The sequence below is a fragment of the Rattus norvegicus genome, chromosome 1 (assembly GCF_036323735.1).
Source record: "Rattus norvegicus strain BN/NHsdMcwi chromosome 1, GRCr8, whole genome shotgun sequence".
Taxonomy (NCBI): domain Eukaryota; kingdom Metazoa; phylum Chordata; class Mammalia; order Rodentia; family Muridae; genus Rattus; species Rattus norvegicus.
In genome coordinates this window covers 238,151,643-238,174,023 of record NC_086019.1, presented here as the reverse complement: position 1 = coordinate 238,174,023, position 22,381 = coordinate 238,151,643, and the positions used below count along the sequence as shown (strand labels likewise).

Here is a 22,381-nt window from a genome sequence, read left to right as displayed (position 1 = left end):
TGACTTGGTGTAGGCTGAGTATCTTTGCAGCACCTCAGAAAATAAGCAGGGTTGGCTTTGTGGCTTTAGCAATTATTTTAAGTCACCACTTACCAAGTGACAATCATCGATTGATAAGATGGGTTGACGCCATATTAAAATCATCTAGATAGATGTTAAAAGGCAAGTATTAAAAGCCAGTTATCATCATACATGCCTATAATCCCAGCACTTGGGAAGTGGAGGCAGGAGGATCAGTAGTTCCAGATCATTCTTGAGCTGAGTTTGAAGCAAGCCTGTGCTACACGAGACCCTGTCTCCTGTGTCAAATCATATAAATCAATTCTGAAGCCGTATTAAATGAGATGTAAAGGCTTTAAGGTATAAGGGCCTGTCCAGGTTTGCTGTACATTATCACCTCAGCACACAGACGGCAGAGATGAGAGGATCCCTTGTTATTGCAGCCTCCTAGTCTCGCCAAATTAGTGACCTCCAGGTTCAGTCAGACACTGTGTCTCAAAAAGTAAGAAGAACCCAGGGCTCGCTCGCTCTCTCCCCCCCCCCGCTCTCTCTCTCTCTCTCTCTCTCTCTCATTTTCTCTCTCACTCTCTCTCACACAAACATACACACACACATAAAAAATTAGATACAAAGTCACACATAATGTATACATTCAAGCTATATCTACTTATATGATTAAGCTACATCATCAAATTCTAGAAACAGAGAGCAGGAAAGCTGTAGCTAGAGGTTGGGGTAAGGGATGAGTGGGGCTGTTGTTTAACCACTGCCACTGAACTATATAATTAGAAACAGTGAAGATGGTCAATTTTGTTAAATGTATTTCATCATAATGTATAAAAGTGCATTCACTTTTGGAACCCACCCTATGAGTGTTTGAATTAGGCCTTTGAATGACAAAGATTGAGAAACATTGAACTGAAGATCTTGCAGGAGAATCTGTTGAGGGCTGGCGCCATGGTCCCATAGCTAAAGCAATAGCCTTGCTAGCATGAGGACCTGTGTTCATGTCCCCAGAATCCATAAAAAGCTGCCACGGAGAGCATCCATAATCCTGTTGTCCCACACTGTGATAGCAGGCAGAGAAAGGACAAACCTTAGCAGTTAGCCTTCTGATGGCAACGACTGACTACAAAAAAGGAATCTCATCAAAAACAAGGTGGAAGGCCAGCACCAGGACTGAGGTCAGCCTCTTCCTCCACAGGCAAAAACACAAGGAAAACCCACAGAATGGAGCCCTAGGGAGCTGTCCCAGCCATTAAAGTACTTGTTATTCATTAATGAAGACCTGACTTACATTGCCAGTACACATGTCCAAAAGCCAGGTGCTATTTCTTAGTCCTAGCACTGATGGCCTGAGACAGATAAACTGTTGGGGGCTCACAGGCAAGCTAGTCTAGCCTAAGTGGAAATACCAGATTCAGTGAGAAACTCTGTCTCAAAATAACAGGATGGATAACCCAACTGGGTATGCTCTTCTCTGGGAAAGATTATCTCTAGAGGCCCACACCCGTTCCATGCCCAATCCCTAGTATCTCCTAGTTGCCTGTAGCTCTTGTATAGGGTTGAGGCTCCGTGGGCTTTCCTCCCCACTTTAGAATGTCTATTGATGTTGTCCTTGTTCAAGATCATGCTTAGGCAGTCATGTTGGTGAGATTTTATGAGCACAATGTCTAACATTACTAGGACACACTATCTCACAGCAAACTTTCTGATCCTTTGGCTTTTATACCTCCTCTTATCCAGTGTTCCTGAGATTTTGGGCCAGGAGTTTTCTTTGTCTATATTTCAACTGGGACTGGGCTACACAACTCTGCATTTCGATTAATTGTGGTTTTCTGTATGGTCTCTGTTGCAAAGAGAAGTTTTCTTATATTTTTGGTCATGAGCCTAGCCTTTATCGGCTGAGCCATCTCTCCGGCCTGAGAAGTTTTCTTAATGAGTGGTATGATTACACTTATCTGTGGGTATAAGGACAAATATTGGAAAATAGTTTAGGGATTATGTTAAGTAATAATCTCAAACAAAAGAGAAAGAATTTAAAAAATAGAATTAAAAGTGCCCAACATTAATCCTTGGCCTCCATATAAATGTGCGTACAACAGAGGCACCCATGTATACACACACCGACATATATACACATAAACATATACACAGAAAGTAGAATTAAGTTCCATTTAAATCAGGTCTGAGAGCTTCTAAATGCAAGTATTATTTTAGAGGGTAGGTTTTATGAGAGTAGTTCTAAGATTGTCCTTTTTACATTCAAGTTGGTGATTACGGAGAGTGCTTTAATTTTAAATCAATACATTTATATTCTTTTAGGTTATTTCAGAGCAGCTGTTTGAGATTACTTGTTCCAGATTTGTTATTTCTACATTAGAAAAGCATGGAATTTTGGTGAACTAGAATTCCTTGCCTTTTTATTGCACACTCATTGTTCGTAACAGAGTAGAGGATGCCTAGCTAAAGGGATGATAACTCTTTAAAATGTGTCGCAGGAATAATAACGGATTTCTACTTTCTTAGTCATTTAAAATTTCATAAACTCTTATTGAATGATTATGATCTCTTCTAGGTAGTTCCCTCCCTACAGTGAGAGACCAATAGGATGTACCTCGGCTAGTTTCTTCTTGACCATAAATCAGGACCCTAGATTTTTCTGACTGACAGCCCTGAGCTCACTTTCTGGGTCTGCCCTAGCTATTTCCAGCTTCTCTCCTTGTAGGTTGCTTACTCACTCTCTCTGTGTAGTGTCCAAAACACAGTGGCAGTGCATTTGGAGGACGCTGCCTATGGGAGATGGAAGTTGGTTATTATAGGAGCCAGAGAGAGTGCTGGAGATGGTGCTGGAGAACAGTCTATTGAAATGTGTTATTGTAATAATTCCTTATACGATATTCTTCCTTTTTTTTTCTAAATGTATGCATGGGTTTTTTTCTATTCCATGGTCTCAGATTTCTTTGTTATTACTAGAATCTTCAGGTTGAAAAGACGTCTCTTCACCATTTTAAGAGCCTAACTTCACTTCGAAAAGGGTATTTGTGGTCTAACAAAGGAAGAGGAGTCTTTGGCGACATTTCTTCAACGGCGACTGTGCTGGTTAGCTTTTGTCAATGGGACACCATACAGAATCGCCTGTAAAGACAGAACCTTTACTGAAGAATTACCTCCATTCTGTTGGCCTGGGGGTATATCTGGGAAGCAGTGTCTTGGTCAACGATTGATGTGGGACGGCTCAGCCTCCTCTGAGCATTAGGGACTCTGGGTAGATGGTCTTGGATTGTTTACAAGCAAACCAAGTATGTCAGTGTTCAGCACTGCTTCAAGGTCTCTGTTTCAGTGCCTAACTGCACGTTCTCTCCCTGAGTTCCTTCCCTGGCTTTTTCTTGAACATGGACTCTAACTTGTAAGCCAAATGAACCCCATCCTCCTCAAGTTGGGTTAGTCACTGTGTGTATTACAGCAGCCGTAAGCAAACTTGGACAGTGATCTTCTCTGGATGGGATTTTCCGGGAAAGATCACTTGAAGCAACAGGGCTCTGACCCTGACCAAAGGTTCCCTTCCTCTTCTGGGACAACAAAAGCAGAAAGTCAAGAGGACTGCAAGGGTCCTTTGCTTTCTTGATATCAAGAACAATAGAAAGTATTTCCTACTTCTGAAGCATAAAATGTCTTCAGATTGTGTGAAAAGATATAAACAATGAATGTGACTAAATCTCACAACAAAAGGAGAATTGTTATCATACATTCAATATAATTTGATTAGAAAAATATATAGAAGCAGGGTAGATGTCTAACATCAAAGAGGCAGAGGTAGGAGCATTGTTGTGAGTTCAAGGCCAGTAAGGCCACACAGGAAGACTGTTGAACGTGAGAAAATAGAGAGAGGAGGGAAGGAAGGAGAGATAGGAGAGAAGGAAGGGAAAGAACAAGGAAGGGAAGAAGGGAGAAATGAATGAAACTTAATAAAATAGATATTTTCATCACTTTTTTATGGTATGAGGTCTTTAGCTCAGGCTAGCCCTCAACTCCACATGTAGCCAAGGATAATCTTCAACTTCTAGTTCTCCATCTCATTAGTGCTAAATTTTTAGGCATGGACCAACATGTCACAGTATGAGTGGCACTGGAGACCTTACCCAGAGCCATGGGAGGGCTAGGTAAGCACCCTACTAATGGAATTATATCCTCAGCCTATTAGGTGCTGAGGTTTAGCCTGAGATTCATGTCTGACACACTAGAAATGTGCTCAGTTGTTGAAAATCTCAAATAATGTGTCTATGTGTCTGTGTGATGGTTGGATTTAAGTGCCAATTAGCCACAACCCCGAATCATCCAGGAAGACTCTCAATGGAAGAATTACCTAGAGTAGACTGGCCTATGGGCAGGTCTGTAGGGGATTGCCTGGTTATAAACTGCAATACGAAGACCCATCTGAACGTGGTGGCACCAGCTCATGGGGTGGGCCAGAGCCCATGATTTGTAAGAGTGAAGAAAGCTAGCAGCAGTACACAAGGACTTACATGTTTACTCTTTCTCTGCTCTCAAAGTGGAGATGCTTTGCGTTCTTGCCTTGATAGAATAATAGGCTACTCCCATAATAATGGCCTGGAATCTGGCATTTGAAGCCAAATGAACCTTTCTTTCACCATGTTGCTTTAGGTCAGGACGTTTTGTCATAGCAGTGGATACAATACTGGAACGATATGTGCACATGATATACTGAAGTAGGTGTTTAATATGAGCCACTCACTGTTTTAATTCCCGTCTTCACCATTATCCTGTGTGCTGGGTGCGATGCCCTCCCCCATTTCAGAGGTATCTAAAGTTTAAAGAAGTTAATCTGCTGAAGGCATAATTAAAAGTGAGTCACGGACCCTAGTTCAATCCGATTCCTTTCGAGTCTAAAGCCTATATGCTTGTCCTGTATACCATTATCCAGTACAAAGAATTGAAACTTTACCACACAGATAATAAGAGCATAATCTCATATCTCTGCACTAGCTAGCTTTGTCTGAAGTACTTTCATGCACAAAATCCTTCAACGTCTCATAATCTAGTGAGATAAGAGCAGCTATTAAGCAGTTAGGACTATTGTATGATAAAGGTGTGTCACATCATTAGCAAAAGAGAGTAGATCCACAGTGGTGAGCAGAATGGATCCGATTGAGATGTAAGGAACAGACGTCGGGAAGTAAGATCAGTTACATGGCTCTTGTATAATAGGCTGGCCTGGGATTAGTGTCAAGTCATTCAGTTAAGAGAACAGTCAGGTGTGGTAGTGAATATCTGTAATCTCAGGAATTGGTAAATTGAGGCAGGACAATCTCAAATAATAATAAATGAGTGGGGGGTATGCCTGGAGCAGGAAATTTTTTTTAAACTTTTTGATTCTTTGTGAATTTTATATCAGGCATCCCATTCGCAGTGCTCTCCCCACTCCTTCATATCTACTCTCTGCCCTTGCAACCTCCTTGCCCTAAAGAAAACAAAAACGAAAAAGAAAAGACAAGGCAAACAAACAAACAAACAAAAACCAAACCCATCTTGCCATCAGTGTTGTGATGTGTCATTTACCGTGGGGCACACAGTGTACCCTTGCGTCCACACATCTTTACTTACGTGCTCACTTCGTGAGTCCTTGGTCTGGTTGGAAGCCTCTGGCTTCTGCTACTCTAGCAATCCTGGATCCTCACTTGGACTGCTCTTGGATATCCTGTGGGTGCCCTGTGTCCTGGAGATGCTAAGGCTTTTCTGGCAGGACTACGCCAGTCAAGTGTTCCAGCCCACAATGGGGTAGATGCTGGGGGGCACCCAACTCAAAGCCCTGGATCTGGGTCTGGCTGGTAGCTCAGCCTGCCAGATATCCTGCAGCAGGAATATTTTTATGATCTTACTAAGGAATGATCTGATAAATAAAATGTTAAAAAGGACTTGTACCTTAATCATTTTTTTAAATTTATCAATTTTTCATATGATCATATATTTTGATCATATTCTCTTCCTCTACCATCTTCCAGGTCCTCCCCCTCCCCCCTCATTTTGTTGAAAATAGATTCTCTTCTCACACAGTTTATCCTGATCACAGTTTCCCCTTCCTCTCCTCCTCTCAGCGCCTTCCCACCACCCCTCCCATCTGGATCCATTTCTTCCTGCCTCTCATCAGAAAAGGGCAGGTGAGAAGAAGCTAATCTGCGAGAGAAATACCTATGAGAAGGTTTGCCTAGGAGAGGATAAGGAAAAGGATTGCAAAATATATCATGATAAAACGAGAATTATCGCACCAAAGGTAGACAAGGCCACCGATAGAAGCGAAAGAGCCCAAGCGAAGGCACACGAGTCGGAGACCGACTTGTTCGTGATCTTAGGAGTTCTCTGAAAATAGTAAGCTGGAAACCATCATGTCTATGTCCGTGAGCTGGTGTAGACCTGTGCAGGCCCTGTGTGTGCGGCTTCAGTCTCTGTGAGTTCATATAGCTCTGTTCATGGTGATTCAGAGGGCCTCATTTTCTTTCCACCTCCCTACTTAATCTTTTAATATTATACCCACAGAAATTGATTTATCTGGTAAGTCAGAGATTGTTTTCTTTAATTCTGTACTAAGTCGCTGTTATATAAATAATATTTGTCTATATTGGGAGCATTTAATCTGATTCAGAATTGATTTTTTATGACAGAGTCAAAGGACTTTAATATAACCATTAATATATTAATATAATTTTGTAAGTTTTTTCTGTAATGAAGGCATTCTTAAGCTGTTTTCAAACTTTTCAGGAAAGACTTTTTCTTATAACTGTGGGACCTAATCTAATATTGTTTGGTAGGCATGTAGGTAAATAGGTAGGTATATTTTATTTTTTTAGAGAGGCTCTCAGATAGTCCAGGCTGGCCTTGAGTTACTGATCTTCCTGCCTCTACTTCCCCAGGGCTTAGATTACAGGGATATTCTGCAATTGTCAACATTTTATATTTACAAATGATGACCAGTCCTGGTGGTGAATGGCTGTAATCCCAGCTCTTGATGAGGAGAGAGTATTGTGAGTTCCAGACTAGCTTGTCCTATAGAGAAGAGCAGGAGTGGTAGAGATTCTCCTACTCGGTGTCCATCCCCAACGATAATAAACAAAAACGTGTGTGTGTGTGTGTGTGTGTGTGTGTGTGTGTCTGTGTCTGTGTGTGTGTCTGTGTGTGCACGCGCGCACCTTTCATTAAACGAAAACTATTTAGTACTAAGTAGAGTTTAAAACTTGTTTATAAAATATTGTCAATGAAAAGAAATCTTAGCTTTTTCCCTTTTTATATTCATTCAGATTTCTTTTCTTTCCTTCTTTCTTTCTTTTATTTGGTTATTTTATCTGCTTACATTTCATATGTTATTCTTCTTCCTGGTTTCCCCTCCACAAACTTCCTAGCCCATTCCCTCTCTCCCTTGCTTCTGTGAAGGTGCTCCCCAACATACCAACCCACTCCCACCTCACCGCCCCAGCATTCCCCCACTTTGGGGCATTGAGTCTCCACAGGACCAAGGGCTTCCCCTCCCATTGATGCCAGATAAGGCCATCCTCTGCTACATAAGCAGCTGGAGCCATCGGTCCCTCCATGTGTACTCTTTGGTTGGAGGTTTACTCTCGGAGCTTGGAGTTTACTCTGGTTGGTTGATATTTTTGTTCTTCCTATGGGGTTGCAAACCCCTTCAGCTCCTTCCACTCAACCCATATTCAGTTCTTTTTTTCTAATGGTTCCTCCTTTGAATCTCAAGGAGCCACCTTTCCTCCCATTCCTGTCACACAGCCCACAGCCACATAGCTTCTGCTTTCAAAACTCAGCACAGAGTCCCGTGACTTCTAACCACCACTGACTTCTACCCTGTCCCAACCTCCATCGTCTGCCATGCCACAATGGCTCTCTGGTCTCCCAGTTTCCTTCAGAGCATAGTCTCTCTAGGAGAGTTTCTTCAGTATGTAAGTCCTGTGTTACCATGAGTCAAAATGCTTCAGTGACCCCTACATTTCACTCGTTATGTCTTTACAGTGATTTGCAAGATACTTGAGTTTCTACTTAGCTGCTACTACCCGTAGCCTTCTTACCCATGGTTTCTCATCTATTGCCATTCTATTTTCACTGCACAGGAAAATTCAGGCACTCTGATTTCTTTGCTGGAATCTACCAGGCCCCTAAAACACTGCCTCACCCACCCTCTGTCCCCAGGCATGCAGGGATGTGCATGCATGCACAAGAATATGCAAGGCAATACTATTAGCCATTAAGATGATAACTGATGGTAACGTCATATGTCACATAATCCTTAGACAATTTCACTGAGTATGTAGGAATAAGAATTAAAAAAGCAAATAGTGACTTAAACTCATTATGAAAGTAGGTTTGTCTTTGAAGGCTACCATGAAAGTTTGAAGGAATGCTTGGGCCACACCTTAGGAATGATCTCTCTGTATTATTGTTATTTGATAGTATCTATAATTAGTATCCTGTGTGTGTTCCTGTATGGTTGTGATATGTTTGTTCTTAGCCTCTTAAATAATATTAACTTCTATTCTGTAAATTGTCAGAAATAAAATCCCAAAGACTCCTTAGGTTTATTGGACATATCTATTATTATAGCTTTCCCACAGTCTTCAAATGGCCAATGCCATAAAATGAACAGTGGAAAGTTTGGCAAACAATAGGAGAATGAAGGGACACTGTAGCCAAAAGCAACGTCCTGATATCAACTATGTCTTCTTTGAAGATAAATTTTAAAAATCATTTTAAGGTTTATTATATTTTAGTTATGTGTATATACGTGTGTCTCTGTGCCAATCTGTGCAAGAATGAGTGTAATATCCACAGAGGCCCAGAGAGGGCATTTGATCCCCTGGAGCTGGAGTTACAGGTGTTGTGAGCCAACTGATGTGGGCGCTGGAAACCCAATTCTAGTATAACTTCTTAACTTCTGAGTTGTCTCTCCTGCCCCTGAAAAAGTAAAATAAAAATATAACTAATTAATAGAGACTGGAGAGATTTCTCTGGGGTTAGAAGCACTGGCTGTTTTCTCAGAGGACCCAAGTTCAAGTGTTAGTACCTACATGGCAGGTCACAATCATTGCAACTCCAGTCACAGAGGGTTTGATACCCTCTTCTAGCCTTTAAGGAACTGCATGCATTTGATGCACAGATATGCATACAGGCAAAATACCCATACACATAAGATAAAAAAAAAATCTTAAAATATCCCAATTTAAAAAAAGATATTCTTGACCATTATATATTATTCATGATATTATTGAGTTTATTTTATTCTATATGGTAATGATACCAAGGTTATTCAGGAAGACCCCTATGGCCCCCCAGTAGGGGTTTGAAACTGTCTTGCTACAAAACTTAAACTAAAATTTTTTGTACAGCCCAGGTTAACCTCAAACTCAGAACCCTCCTGCCTTCACTTTTATGAGTTATCTGCTGAAGAGATTTTGGAAATATGAAAAATAATCTTAAATATTTGTTCAGTTACATCTCCTTGTAGCTTAGTAGACATATCCAGAGAAAGGGGAAGTAATAATGTAAGACCTGTGTAATGTTAAAAAGTGATTCAAGTATTGAAAATGCAGGCAATCCTTAAACTATTCTTTTTCCTTTATATATTTGATATTTTCTTAAGAAAAAAAATTGGAAAATAACTGTCACTCAAGTGACATTAAACCAAGTGATTATTTGTAAATCTTCATCTAAAGGACTAATATGCTAGGATTTTTCTGTTGTTATCTTTGGTTTTTTGAGGCAAGATCTCACTGGAGGTCTGGCTAACCTGGGCTGTCACTTTCTGTGTAGATCATGCTGCTTTCAAACTCATGGTTATCTTGCCTTAGCCTCTGAATGTTGGATGACTGGCATGTACCGTCACCACCTGCTGGCAAAGCACTATTCTAAAAAGCATTTTCTAGTATCCTCCCTGTAAATTACATATTTCAGTGAGGTATTGATGAGCTCCCATCCATCTAAATGGGAGGGGGTTTTTTCCTTCTGATGTAGTTTGATATGACCTTAGACAACCTCTCAAGGTTGGTCACACTTATCTGCAAAATTCATGGCTAGAATGGGCTAGTGATAAGGGTGTTGTAAAAATGAAATTCATGTTATCTATAAAACCCTTAGCCCAGTAATGCCTGGCAAATAAAAACCATTCAAATCTCATCTTCTATCATCTGTCATTACAGATTCCAAGCCTCTGCTTCATTCAGTAAAAAAACAAATGGAAAAGCACCACACTTAATCACCTCTATTATCTTACCGCAAAATGTGGCTCTCTTACTTCAAGCCCAGTGCAGATTCTTAGGAATCAGGACATTTGACCCATGTGTAGAAACTACTTGTAATTAACATACAAATTGGTGTAACACATTATTTTGACCATAAAATATTCCTCTCTAGTGTTTAACATTCTCTGTGCAAGTTTGTTCTCTTAATGGGTTGCCTTCAGCTTTTCAAACCAGAGAGCCCTATCTTGAATTACCATTCACGAAAATTATTGGATTCTCAATTGATGTCTTTTGATGCATTTGAGAAAATTCAGCTCAAATCTTTTCTGGGTACAATTTTAAACTGACTATTCCTTGGTTGTTTTGTTTGTGGAGTTCAAACTACTGGCAGACAGATAATTCTCAGAAAGCAGGTTAGTTATATGATAGAACTTATCTAGTGTTTAAAGAACAATAGATCATGTGATTTTAATGAACAGAGCTTCTTCAGCATGAAGCATCTAATAAGCATGAAATCACTGACTTTTTTCTGTTGATTTTTCTTTTCTTTTTTTTAAGGTTTATTTATTTATTGTATATAAGTACACTGTCATTATCTTCAGAAGAGGGCGCCAGATCCCATAACAGATGGTTGTGAGCCACCATGTGGTTGCTGGGAATTGAACTCAGGACCTCTGAAAGAGCAGTCAGTGCTCTTAACCACTAAGTCATTTCTCCAGCCCATGATTTCTCATTTAAGTCCAGAAGTGAGGTAGATGTTACTGGCTATTTCTTATTTTTTTCATGTTTGAACATGGTGTGTGTGTGTGTGTGTGTGTGTGTGTGTGTGTGTGTGTGTGTACAAGTTTGCTCTTGGGGGGCCAGAGGAAGGATTTGGATGCCCTTTTCTGTCACTCTCCATCTCATTCCCTTGAAGCAGGGTCTCTCACTGAACCTGAATTCATGCCCTATTAAACCATCCGCCAGCGAGGCACAGCAGTTACTCTTTCTCTCCCTGTGACAGTGGTGCTGGGATTATGCATGTAGATGATGCTGGGATTTACAGATTTTTGTGCTGGGATCTGAGCTCAGGACCTCATGCTTACACAGCAAGTGCTTATACCTGCTGGACCATCGTCAGTTAGCACTCTTCTTAAAGGATTCTTTATCTGTTTTAATAAATGCTGCCCGATTTGTTTGTGTGATTGTTCTGTGCTGGGGCTAGAACTGGGGTCTTATGCTTGTTACATAAGTACTCAACCACTGAGCCAAATCCCCAGCCACAGCCAAGTGTTTTGAAATATTTACAATTATAAACCATTATCAATTTAAAATATCCTTCTAACTTCAAACATTTTTGATTTCACTTAATGCGCTGCACGGTCAAGAAAATTTTGGTTTTTTTTTTTCCTCATGGCATTGAAAATGTAGCATGCTTTACATAGAGCCTGTATTTAAGTAGAAGCTGTCCTGTAGAAGTAAGGGGAATTTTTAAGATAGCATCCAATCATAAAATTCAGTTGTAGTGTGTATTTTCCACGAGTATTCAATGTGGTTGAACACCAATTAATCTAACATCTCAGGAGTTGAAATAGAGTTCATCAAAAGAACAAAGAAAGGGGCAGAGTTTTCCACAGAACTCAGGGACCTAGCTTCCTCTAGCACAGTGCATCTCAGCCTTCCTAACACTGCCAACCTTCTATACAGCTAGCTCCTCATGCTGCGGTGACCCCCAACCATACAATTATTTTGTTTCCACTTCATAACTGTAATTTTGCTACTGTTGTGAATCATAATGTAAATATCCTGTAAGTGACCCCCCAGAGGGGTCTCAACCCACAGATCACAGCGTGATAGTCTTCTGTCTGTCCAGCTGTTGAAGCTGGCTGCCTTCTGGAAATGAAAACCCACTTGGCTCAGACCATGCAGGAACGAGGTGGTCCTGGGTGAATTGATACACCACTGAAGAAACCCTGGGAATTTATCAGTAGGCTTTTCCCTGAGTAATGGGAACTAGAGTAATAAATTAACAGTAGGCCAGTCGGTTGTTCATGCTTGGTTTAAAGCTGCATGCTAAGGCTCCTTCCATTGTCTCACGCTCATATATCTGAAATTGTGTTCTAAATCAGCTATTAGACATGCAACGTACACTCACTCAATTGTAGTCTCTCTATTCAAGCTCACAAGCCCGAGTAAATGGGATTTTAGTCCTACACGCCAGTTGGCATTTCCATTAGACTTTCAGGAAATATACCTTACTTACTGAGTGCTTATTCTTTATTAGTTTACATATAAATGAGGTTTGGCCTGGGTGTCATGATCTATGATGGTTGGGAAGCTGAGGCAGGTGGACTGTCACGAGTTCAAGGCCAGCCTGGGATCCAGTGTGAGACTCTGCCTCACACAAAGTGAATAAATTAAATTAAAAAAAATGAAGCCTTTTTTCAGTTTCTACCTTTGACATCATTCACTAATTTCACTTGCTGTTTCTTGGGAAGAAACGAGACCTGGGTGAGGTGAAGGGAAGTGACCTTTGCACATCAGTTTTAGTTTTAGCCGATCTAATCTGAATACATTTTCTCAAAGCAGCCAAATCGAGGCTGTTTCTAAAATAAAAAAGTGTTTGTGGAAGCACAGGGGTGCTAGCCAGAAATACAAAGGGCTGGGTGGGGAGGATTGTTTCCTGCAATGATCCTGAGGAGGCAAGGCAGCAGTTCAAAATGTCCTTGAGCAGGCTTAGAGTTTAGAGAATTTTTGGTCAGTTCTGTAGAAGAATTTGCACTGATTGGGCTATGAGGGAAGGATACATCAGAGTTCGGATGGGAAGGGTTGGGAGGGCAAGAAATGGTGCTCCCTAAGCTGTTTTGGTTGGACTAATAGTCTGTCAAATTTACATATAAATACGGGACCAATGATGCTGGAATTTGGTCCTAAGGAGATATAAAGCTTTAGCAACCATTCCAAAGCATAAATGATCTTCCTCATTTTGGGGTGTACCACTGTGACTACCCCTTGCAGTCCATCTCTCCTTTTCCTGTCCTCCAGCCCATTGACCTAAAGTATCAATGAGAGAAACAGCTCTGTCCTCAAAGGAACAAAAGGGGGCCTAATATGACTGGCCATGTCCCACGATCACAGCTTTGGGGTTCCCCAATATCATGTTCTAGTGAGGTCACAACTTTCTTACTTTTGTTGATGGCAAGGAAGCTCTAACAAAGCAGGGAAATGTCTATAGACCTTAGATGCTAGTTGAGAGCATTTTTAGCCTTTCAGGTGGTGGAAACTAGGGTTCGGTTCTTACATTCTGCAGTATTTAATCAAAAGTCGGATCAAATACAGAGAACAGTGATTAGGAGTGCTAAAGATGCCCTGGGATAATTTTGCTCTGCACTTGTAATGTTCTGACCTTTCCATACCATTGAAGTCAATCAGTTAAACAGGTTTTGTAGTCACAACTTCTTTGCAGTAGTTCTCATTCACGGAAGTAAGAATATCTCGAAATTGTTTATTTTTTTAAACCACTGTCTTATGAAGTATTCACAGTCAGTGCCTTCATGTCTTGACTCAACCAATGATCCCGAGCTTATGAATTATGAAACCCACTCAACCCATATTCAGTTCTTGTGTTTAATGTGTTTTCATCTTCGCAGTAAAGACATGCCCTCAAGAACGATTGTTTGGAGGTCAATCCCCATTTCTATTTATTCATGTGACTTTGAGGGCCTCAGCCATGATGGGGAACACCTCTCTCTCTCTCTCTCTCTCTCTCTCTCTCTCTCTCTCTCTCTCTCTCTCTCTCTCACTTGCTCTCCACCAGATTCCACAAAGCTTCACCTCTGATTCTCTGATTACAGTTCTAATGAGGACACAGTAGGGCTGGGTATCTTTCAGAGGCAAGCATGTCTGTCTAGTATGTCCTAGGTTAGAGCCACCAAAACTTCGAGCTAAGGAAAAAGAAAAAGAATCATGCTAGGAGAACCTGAGTGAGTAGGTGAGGTGCTGAGGACAGCAGCTGTTGAAGAACATTTTCAGGTCACGATCATTCCTCAATTCGAATGTATTGAAGGGCGGGTACAGTTAGCACATAGAAGATTGTGTACATAGGAGAACCTTGGAAAAGGAGGAGAGCTTCGTGGAATCTGGTGAGAGGAGATTGATGTGGGGAGGAGTTGTCTCCCCATTATGGCTGAGGCCCTCAAAGTCACATGAATATAAAGAAGTATGGATTGACCTGCAGTGACCAAACACTAAGCTCTTATATGCAACATACTGGGACTAGTTTTATGTCACCTTGACACAAGCAAGAGCTATTAGGGCAGAGGAAGCCATGATTAAGAAAATGCTTAGAGAAAGATGATGCATTGTAGATCACGAGTCTGTGGGACGCTGTCTTAATTAGTGATTCATTGGGGGAGGGTCAGGCCCATTGTGGGGGGGTCACTCCTGGGCTGGTGGTCCTAGGTTCTATAAGAAATCAGGCTGAGTATGCCATGGGAAACAAGCCAGTAAGCAACATCCCTTCATGACCCCTGCATCATCAACTCCTGTCTATGTTCCTGCCCCAACTTTCTTCAGTGACAAAGTAAGATATGACATGTAAGTTAAGTTAAACCCTTTCCTACCTAACTTTCTTTCAGTCATTGTGTTTTGTTTTTGTTTTAATCACAGTACTAGAAACCCTGACTAGAACAGAAATCAGTACCAGAACATGGGGTATTACTGTGACAGACCCAACCATGCTGCTTTTGAAAGGAATGTGGAAGGACTTTGGAACTTTGGGCTGTGATAGTCATTGAGTATTGAAAGCTCAGTGGGATGTTCTGTAGGAGCTTCTTGAGAACAGTATGTCAGAGGCCTGGCTTGTGAAGTTCCAGTAGGAAACAAAGACCATTTGTTTGAAGCATCTGTGGTGTCTGGTCTGTTGGAACTGATGAACTAACTGGAGTTAAAAAGAGACCAGAAGTGCTAAAGACAAATCTTTGCTTCCATGGGCAATGGATGCTGGTCAGCTGGGGCTGAAGAATCACCTGTGATTAAGCAGATTAAGAGACCAGCATTATTGAGGTAAAGACTTGAGCTGTGTCTCCTTGGGCTCACCACACTGAAGCTGTGTTCCTGAGGCAGCCAAGATTGTACATCATGCTGCCAGTTAAATTTGGTAGTGTATGCCTCACTCAGTTGGAGGTGGTTTTGAAGGCAGGAAGGGGTCACGGAGATCAGCTGAGGCTTGGCACTGTGTGGCAGAGGTGAAGTCCTCTGAAGAGAGCTGAGGAGAGGTTATTGCTGAAAGTGCAGACTAATTGCAGCAAGAGACCCCAGCACTTTAGAGACGCCAGTACTGTGGGATGAGTACCAAGAACAGCAGCCGCAGTGGAGTGTAGCCAGCTGGAACCTAGAAGACAACCTGGGTGTCCTGCAGGAGACAGAGCCAGAAAAGTGACCGAAACCCCATATAGGAGCCCAGGAGATCCTGAGTAGATCCCAGATGTTAAACACTAAGTTCTTTGCAAGCTGCAGCTCAGTTTTCTCTTTATTTGATTGTGACTGTACCCTGGTTCTTGTCTCTTGAAATAAGAAAGTATTTATTTTTTTATTTCATAGGAGTTCACAGTTAAGAGGCTTAACAACTTTAAAAGAGATTTTAGATTTTATTTTAAAAGAGAGACTGGACTTTTAAAGTATTTAAATTTGTAAGGCTCCTGGGCTTTTGAAGTTTATAAAATGGTTTATGTTTATATTAATATGTGATCTTGAGGGTGAATAAGAAAGAAAAGTCTGAGTCTTAACAGTGATAGGTTTGTGTGTCAGAATGACAAGAGGTCACTTGCGCTGACAAGTCTTATGTCAACTTGACATAGTTAGGGTCCTTTGAGAGGGAAATAAAGAGAAGGCCTCCATAAGACTGGGCTGCAGGCAAGCCTACTGAGCCCTTTCTTAATTAGTGATTGATGGGGGAGGTTCAACCCACTGTTGAACTGGTGCCTTCCCTGGGCTGGTGGTCCTGGGTTCTATTAGAAAGCAAGCTGAGCAATCCAAGATAAGCAAGCCAGTAAGCAGCACCTCTCCATGGCCTCTGCATCAGCTTCTGCCTCCAGATTCCTGTCTTGCTTGATTTCCTGCCCTGACTTCCTCTAATGATGAACAATGATGTGGAAATGTAGGCCAAATAGACCCTTCCCTCTCCATCTTGCTCTTGGTCATCACCTTGTTGACAGCAATAGAAACCCTGATTGGAATATCTACTTCTCTCCCTGTTAGACATCAAACACACTGTGATGATTTCTCAAACCATTAATTAGTGATTGTTGGGGAAAGGGTCATTACCTGTAGATTCTTAGTCATGAAATGGTTTCGGTTTTCATGCAGCCATATTTGTTATAGCAAGCTGCCATGCAGGTGTTCAACATCTCTTTTTCCTTTGTCTTCCAGTGTTCCAACATTCCAGAGCCTTCCTGATGAAATCCTCAGCAAGCTGGCTGATGTCCTCGAAGAGGTAATTGTTTTGATCCTCTGTGCGTCTTGAGATGCGAGCCAGACTACGAGCTAAGCTGGGCTTCTTTCTTCCACAGCTTTGTGATGGCCAAGAGATCATGCCAGTTTGACCCGAGCTCTTGGATGAGCAGTAGATTTGACTTCAAAATTAAAAGCAGCTTAGCACACCCAATGCTTACACACAGTTAGACACAGGTGAGCTAGGGACAAAGGACAGAAAACATTTCACTGTGGTAAATGTAAAATTTCTTTGACATCTATGAATAATATGTTGACATTTTTATTCTGAGTTCAATTAATTGTAGTTGTTGGCACCCTGATATTAACAACTTTACAAAAAAGAATTAGTAACTGGGTCTATATATTTTAAGTATCTGTGCATATTTTATACATATAATTTCATGCTTGGATGCAGAATGATTTTCTTTAACTCATAGAAGCCATAGTATTGAGGAAGAGGAGAACAGAAAGGAAACAAACTTCTTCCATTCACACTGAGAACCTTTGCACTGAATTGAAAGCCTGCTTTCCCTCAGTGATGGCAGGAGACTTGACTGGATATTCTTCCTACACAGCTGAGTTCTTCCCAGAGATTTCTACTCAGGTACTTCTGGTTACTGATTGACAGTGGAGAATGTAACTCCAGGAGGAGCCATGCATAATGGCAAATACCTGTAACACCAACATTCAGGATGCAAAAGAGGGAGATCAGTAGTTCAAAGTCATCCTTGGTACCTAGTGAATTCCAGGCTAGACTGGAGTATACGAGACACTGTTTCTAAAAAGACATAAGGAAGAAAAGGATAAAAAGAGGGGAGAAAAAGAGGAGGAGGGAAATATCACACCCAAGACAAGGCAAGACAAGGCAAGACAAGGCAAGAGGTTGTGTTTGGCCTGTGGGAGCTTTTAGATTGCGTGTTTCAATGTATATAAACTATCTGTAAATAGAAAAAATTATGTAATAATGTTTTGATATGCTTATTTCTATCTGAATAATTTCTTTTGTAAAAAAGATAATTAGAGGCTTATGACTGTGTTATACAAGTTTTAGATGAGAAAGGACAGCTGATTAAATAAAAACATTAAGTCAAAAAAGAGCAAAGGCATTCTTACTATAAACACTGGTCCATAAGGGGTGAAGGTGTAAGTTTAGGGAATAAATATGCTTCTTAAGCTTGTGAAATATTCTCATGGTCAATTCCTCATAGAGTTTACATTCTAGAAAGACAGGGAAAGTCCCTCATAATCAACCAGTTGCAAGAAAACTTAACTGAGGGACCAGAGTGATGGCTCAGGGGTTAAGAGCACTTGGCCCTGCAGAGGACTTTGCTTTGGAACACAAGCACACATTTTAAAAGGCTTGCTTTAATCACCCTTGTCCCTATATTCAATAAAGACAAATGCTGAAGAAAAGAATTTAAGCAGAGTTTGAGAGAAAGATGGAGTCTTGGGAATGAGTAAATAGCATTAGAATTGTCAATTGAATAAAGGGGATGAGAGGAGTGAGTGGCCAGTGGCCGAGAAAACCCTCTATGAAACACCCCTGACATGAGTCACCTGGAGAATTTAGCAAACAGTGTGAGGAATCATTAACGTGAGATTGGAGTTGGGAGTCCCGGAAAGGTGTGTTTTATACCTGCAAAGCTACATCAAGCTACACAGGGGCGGGTACGTCATGCAAGGCCTCCAGTCCACTGCAGCTGTTGAGTTTTTCCGTTATACTGACATAGAAGCCATTGAATGGCTTTAAACAGATTAATAGAATTACTTGGCCTATACTATGATGGGACTATGGGGAATAATATAGGAACTGATGGTCGCTTTGTTGGCCGTCATAAAAGAAGATTGAGGGAAAAAAATGGTAGAAACTGATTGGCTTTGAGAAAATAACTCAAAAACTTTGCTATCACATGGTGGAAGAAAAGGGGCTCAGATAGTCGATGAGACTATTGGCATGAATACAAGGCAGGGTTGGGTTAGTATTAATGGGAATGGAGAAGACTAGGAGAAGGGTACATTGGGGTGAAGAGACAAGGAGTGTAGGGAGGTAGGATTTGGGAGAATAGGGGCCTTGGGGTCTTTGGCAGAAGAGATGGCTTAAAGCAGTGTTTGACAAGGAGCTCTTGGTTATCTAAGTGCTTATTCTGAGGGACCAAATGTGGATGAAGTCTTAGACAGAATATGAAAGCTGGTAGCAGTCAAAACTTAATAAAATATCATGAATGTAACTGAGCATGCTGGAGTATAGTGAATGAGGAAAATGAATGAATTATAGTGCTGAGGAGAAACCTTAAACAAATAAAAATTATGATTAAAAATGTCATTCATATACATTAAAATATAAGCATATAAAATACTTTTGGCTTAGCAATTATAAGTGAAGTCTTACTAATAAGATACATGTGTATGGTTACTTGCCTGTAACAGAAGTGGGGAAAGGAATTTATGCAGAGAGAAGGAAAGTGAATGAACGAACGAATGAATGAATGAATGAATGAATGAATGGGAGGACACAGAGTAAAGCTCTGATTTAATCTTAAGAGTTCAGCTCTAAGAGACAAGAGAGTAAATGGAGCCCAGTGGAACCTGGGAAAATGCCAAGAGTCCTCGAAACTTGGGCAGATGGATTGTCAGGGAAAATGGCACTGGCAGGAGCCCAGGAAATACAGTGGAGTGGGAAACAGCACCTTGCACAAGATGGTAGGCGTTCCAGGAGAGTCAAGGCAATGGTGCCTATGGAGTGAGTGGGCTGATGCAGTGGATGGGGCTATGCAAATCCTGACTGAACATTTTGTCTTCTTCGTGATATAGAAAGCAGGGACATAAACAGAGTGCAGGAGGGGTAGACAGCCGAATGGCTTATAAAGATCGGTGGTGGGAGGAAATGGGGGTTTAGAAATACAGTGAGATTACCAAGTATCACGAAGACCCAATTTGATGCTAGCAATTCCTTATATAAATTAAGATACATGGAGAAAGATTTGTTTAATTAATTTATTAGGGATCTTACTTTATAGGCCAGGCTGATCTTGAACCCATTAGCCTCCTGCCTCAATTGCCAAAGTGATGGAGTTATAGGTGTGCACCATCATGCCTGGTTCAATTTTTCTTTCCTTTTGGTCTCTACTTTTCCTTTCATATAGATTCAGGTCCCAGAGAGACAGATAACTGGACCTAACCAGGGCTGTTATTTTCCCAAGGGAAGATGAAGTGATTGAGTGAGGGGACAGGTAATTGAGGACACATGCAAGAAAGATAAAGAGGTTCGATTCTGGAATTTGAATTGGGTAAGGCCAGCGAGAAGTTGTAGGATCAGTGGACTTTAGTTTTGTGGCGTTGAGGAACTGTTGGAGTTAGGATGTTAGAGTGGCTGAACATGAGAGGGACTAAGAATGTTTCTGTCTTTGGTTGAAGCTCTACTGGAAGATCTGTGCTCCATTCATAAATCCTTCGAGGCTATTGAAGTCAGCTGTCCTGTGATTTATTGATCTCTTTCATGTGTGACCACAAAGTGAACCAGAGCATGGCTGCATTTGACTTCTGTGTTCAAGTATAAAAGAAATTCATCACAAGAAGTCTGGGTGTATTTCTCTGTGGATGTGCTGGCCTGTAACCTCTGTAAATAGAAACTGCTTTTCCCAGTGGGCCTTTCGGCTTTCATTTGTCCTTGTGAAATACATGGCAGAACTCTCTGATGAATGTGTGTGCACTTGCATTCACACACACACATACAAACACACAAACACATACAAACACATATGCAGACACTCATATATTGTGTGATATTCATGTGTGGGGGTGCATCTGTGTTTCAAAGAAATCAAACTGAGGCATAAATTCATTAGCTCCAATCAACCTCTTTATAAAGCAAAACAAAACTAAAATCCCGTGAAATCCTTTAATCATTCTTTCTTCTTCGCAGCTGTGGAAGTGTTTGTGCTGTCTTATGTAACCATGGTCACAGTGGCTCACGATGTATTTTAGTATTTGGGGCTGTATTTTCTTTTCTTTCTTTCTTCTATCTTATGTGTGTATATCGTATGTACTGCGTCTCGTAGGTGTATGCACAAAGGTGCATGGTGTACAGACAGTTGGGCGGAGACCAAAGGTGGACACCGTATGCCTTCTATTACTGTTCGCTGTGGCTTTTTGAGACAGTCTCTCACAGAACTGTTAGCTAATTGATTCAGCTTCCAGACGCTGAGCCCCAGGATCCTCCTGTCTCCACACCGTCAGCACTGGGATTATAAGTATGTATTGCCACACCTGCCTTTCACGGGAGAGCTGGAGATCTGAACTCTGGCTGCCATGATTTCCAGGAATGCAGTTGACTGCAGAGCCATCTCCCCAGTCTCTAAGTCACATTTCCAATTAGAAGATGTTCAGATGTTCGGATGGTGTCCAAAAGAGAGCAGGCAGTTGAGTCCTACACATTTGTTTTTAGGGCATCGATATGAAGTAAGTGTACCAAATATAAACGTGCTATCCGGTGCAGGCAAAACGCCCAGGTTGAATAAGCAAGAACAATGAGAAGTTAGACTGGAATAACGGATCAGATAATGTGAAACAAATCTAGAAGAACAGGAGCAGCAGCCATATCACTTAATGTCAAAGACAAATGTGCTTGCATAATAATCAAGCTTTCCACCAATATCCACAAATTTGGGAAAGAATCCCAAATTACTTCAGAAGCAGTATCATTATGGCCAATAAGTAAGTTTGCAGCTTTGTTTACGAGGCAGACATTTATGGAACACCTGCTATGTGTCAGGAGTTGCTCTGAGCCTCGGGGATTCAGGCTCTGCTCTCCGATGGCACACGTTCCAGTGGCTACAGATAAGCGCCCACTGATAAGCCCACTGAAGTTACTATTGACAGAAAAACCATAGTCGAGCATAGTGGTACAAATGCAGTTTGCTTAGATAAACCCTGCAATCAAAGTTAAAATATGTACAATAGCAGTTTTAGGTTAAACTTAATTCAATTTGACTTTACTAAGGGAAGGTAAGATTTAAGCCAAGGTCTAATGGCCTATCTAATGGGGTTCCACTGGAGCGAGGAGTAGAGTAGATGCATAGTCTTAACATAGAAACGAGTTTACTGTTTTAACTGGGGAGAAAAGTTGTGAGAGAGGGCTTCAGAAAATTTAACAAGAGCATGTCGTCGTGGGTTTATGACTGAAATTTCAGAGCAAAAGGGCTCACTGCAGGATTCCCAGAGGACTAGGATAGCCACACAGCCCAATATCCCAATTAAAGAGATGAATAATTGTGAAATGCGGAGAAAGGAAATTTAATAATGCACACATTGGAAGAACAGAGAAAGGGGATCTGATGGTTTTAACTTTATCTTGGGAGTACTGACATGGAGCTTTAGGCTTATGTAGAAAAAGAACTGGGCCGGGGGACAAAAGGTATGTGTGTATAATTAAGCACTCTTGGTCAAGGTGTTCCTATGGCTGGTGAGGTTTTCTCCCACCAAGTGATGCTAATCTGAGTGAGTACAGGTTTGTGACAATGACTTTAGGGGAATTGGGAACAGGACACATAAAATTCACCAGTAGTATGTCTCAGTTAAGTCTTGCCTAGTGAGACTAGAAGGAAGCAAGGTAGATGAAGCTTCCCCAGCTGCTAATGGACACTCCCAGAGTGAGC

At 41.2% G+C, this 22,381-nt stretch overlaps 1 protein-coding gene across 2 annotated transcripts in view; it reads left to right on the top strand.

Annotated features, from left to right (window-relative positions):
- Positions 1-22,381, top strand: part of Prkg1 (protein kinase cGMP-dependent 1) — a 1,233,235-nt gene that overhangs the window by 878,161 nt on the left and 332,693 nt on the right. For both annotated transcript variants that reach the window (XM_063271952.1, NM_001105731.4), the window contains exon 5: positions 16,665-16,728. In XM_063271952.1, coding sequence (XP_063128022.1) covers positions 16,665-16,728 — 64 coding nt within the window. The remainder of the gene's footprint in view (positions 1-16,664; positions 16,729-22,381) is intronic.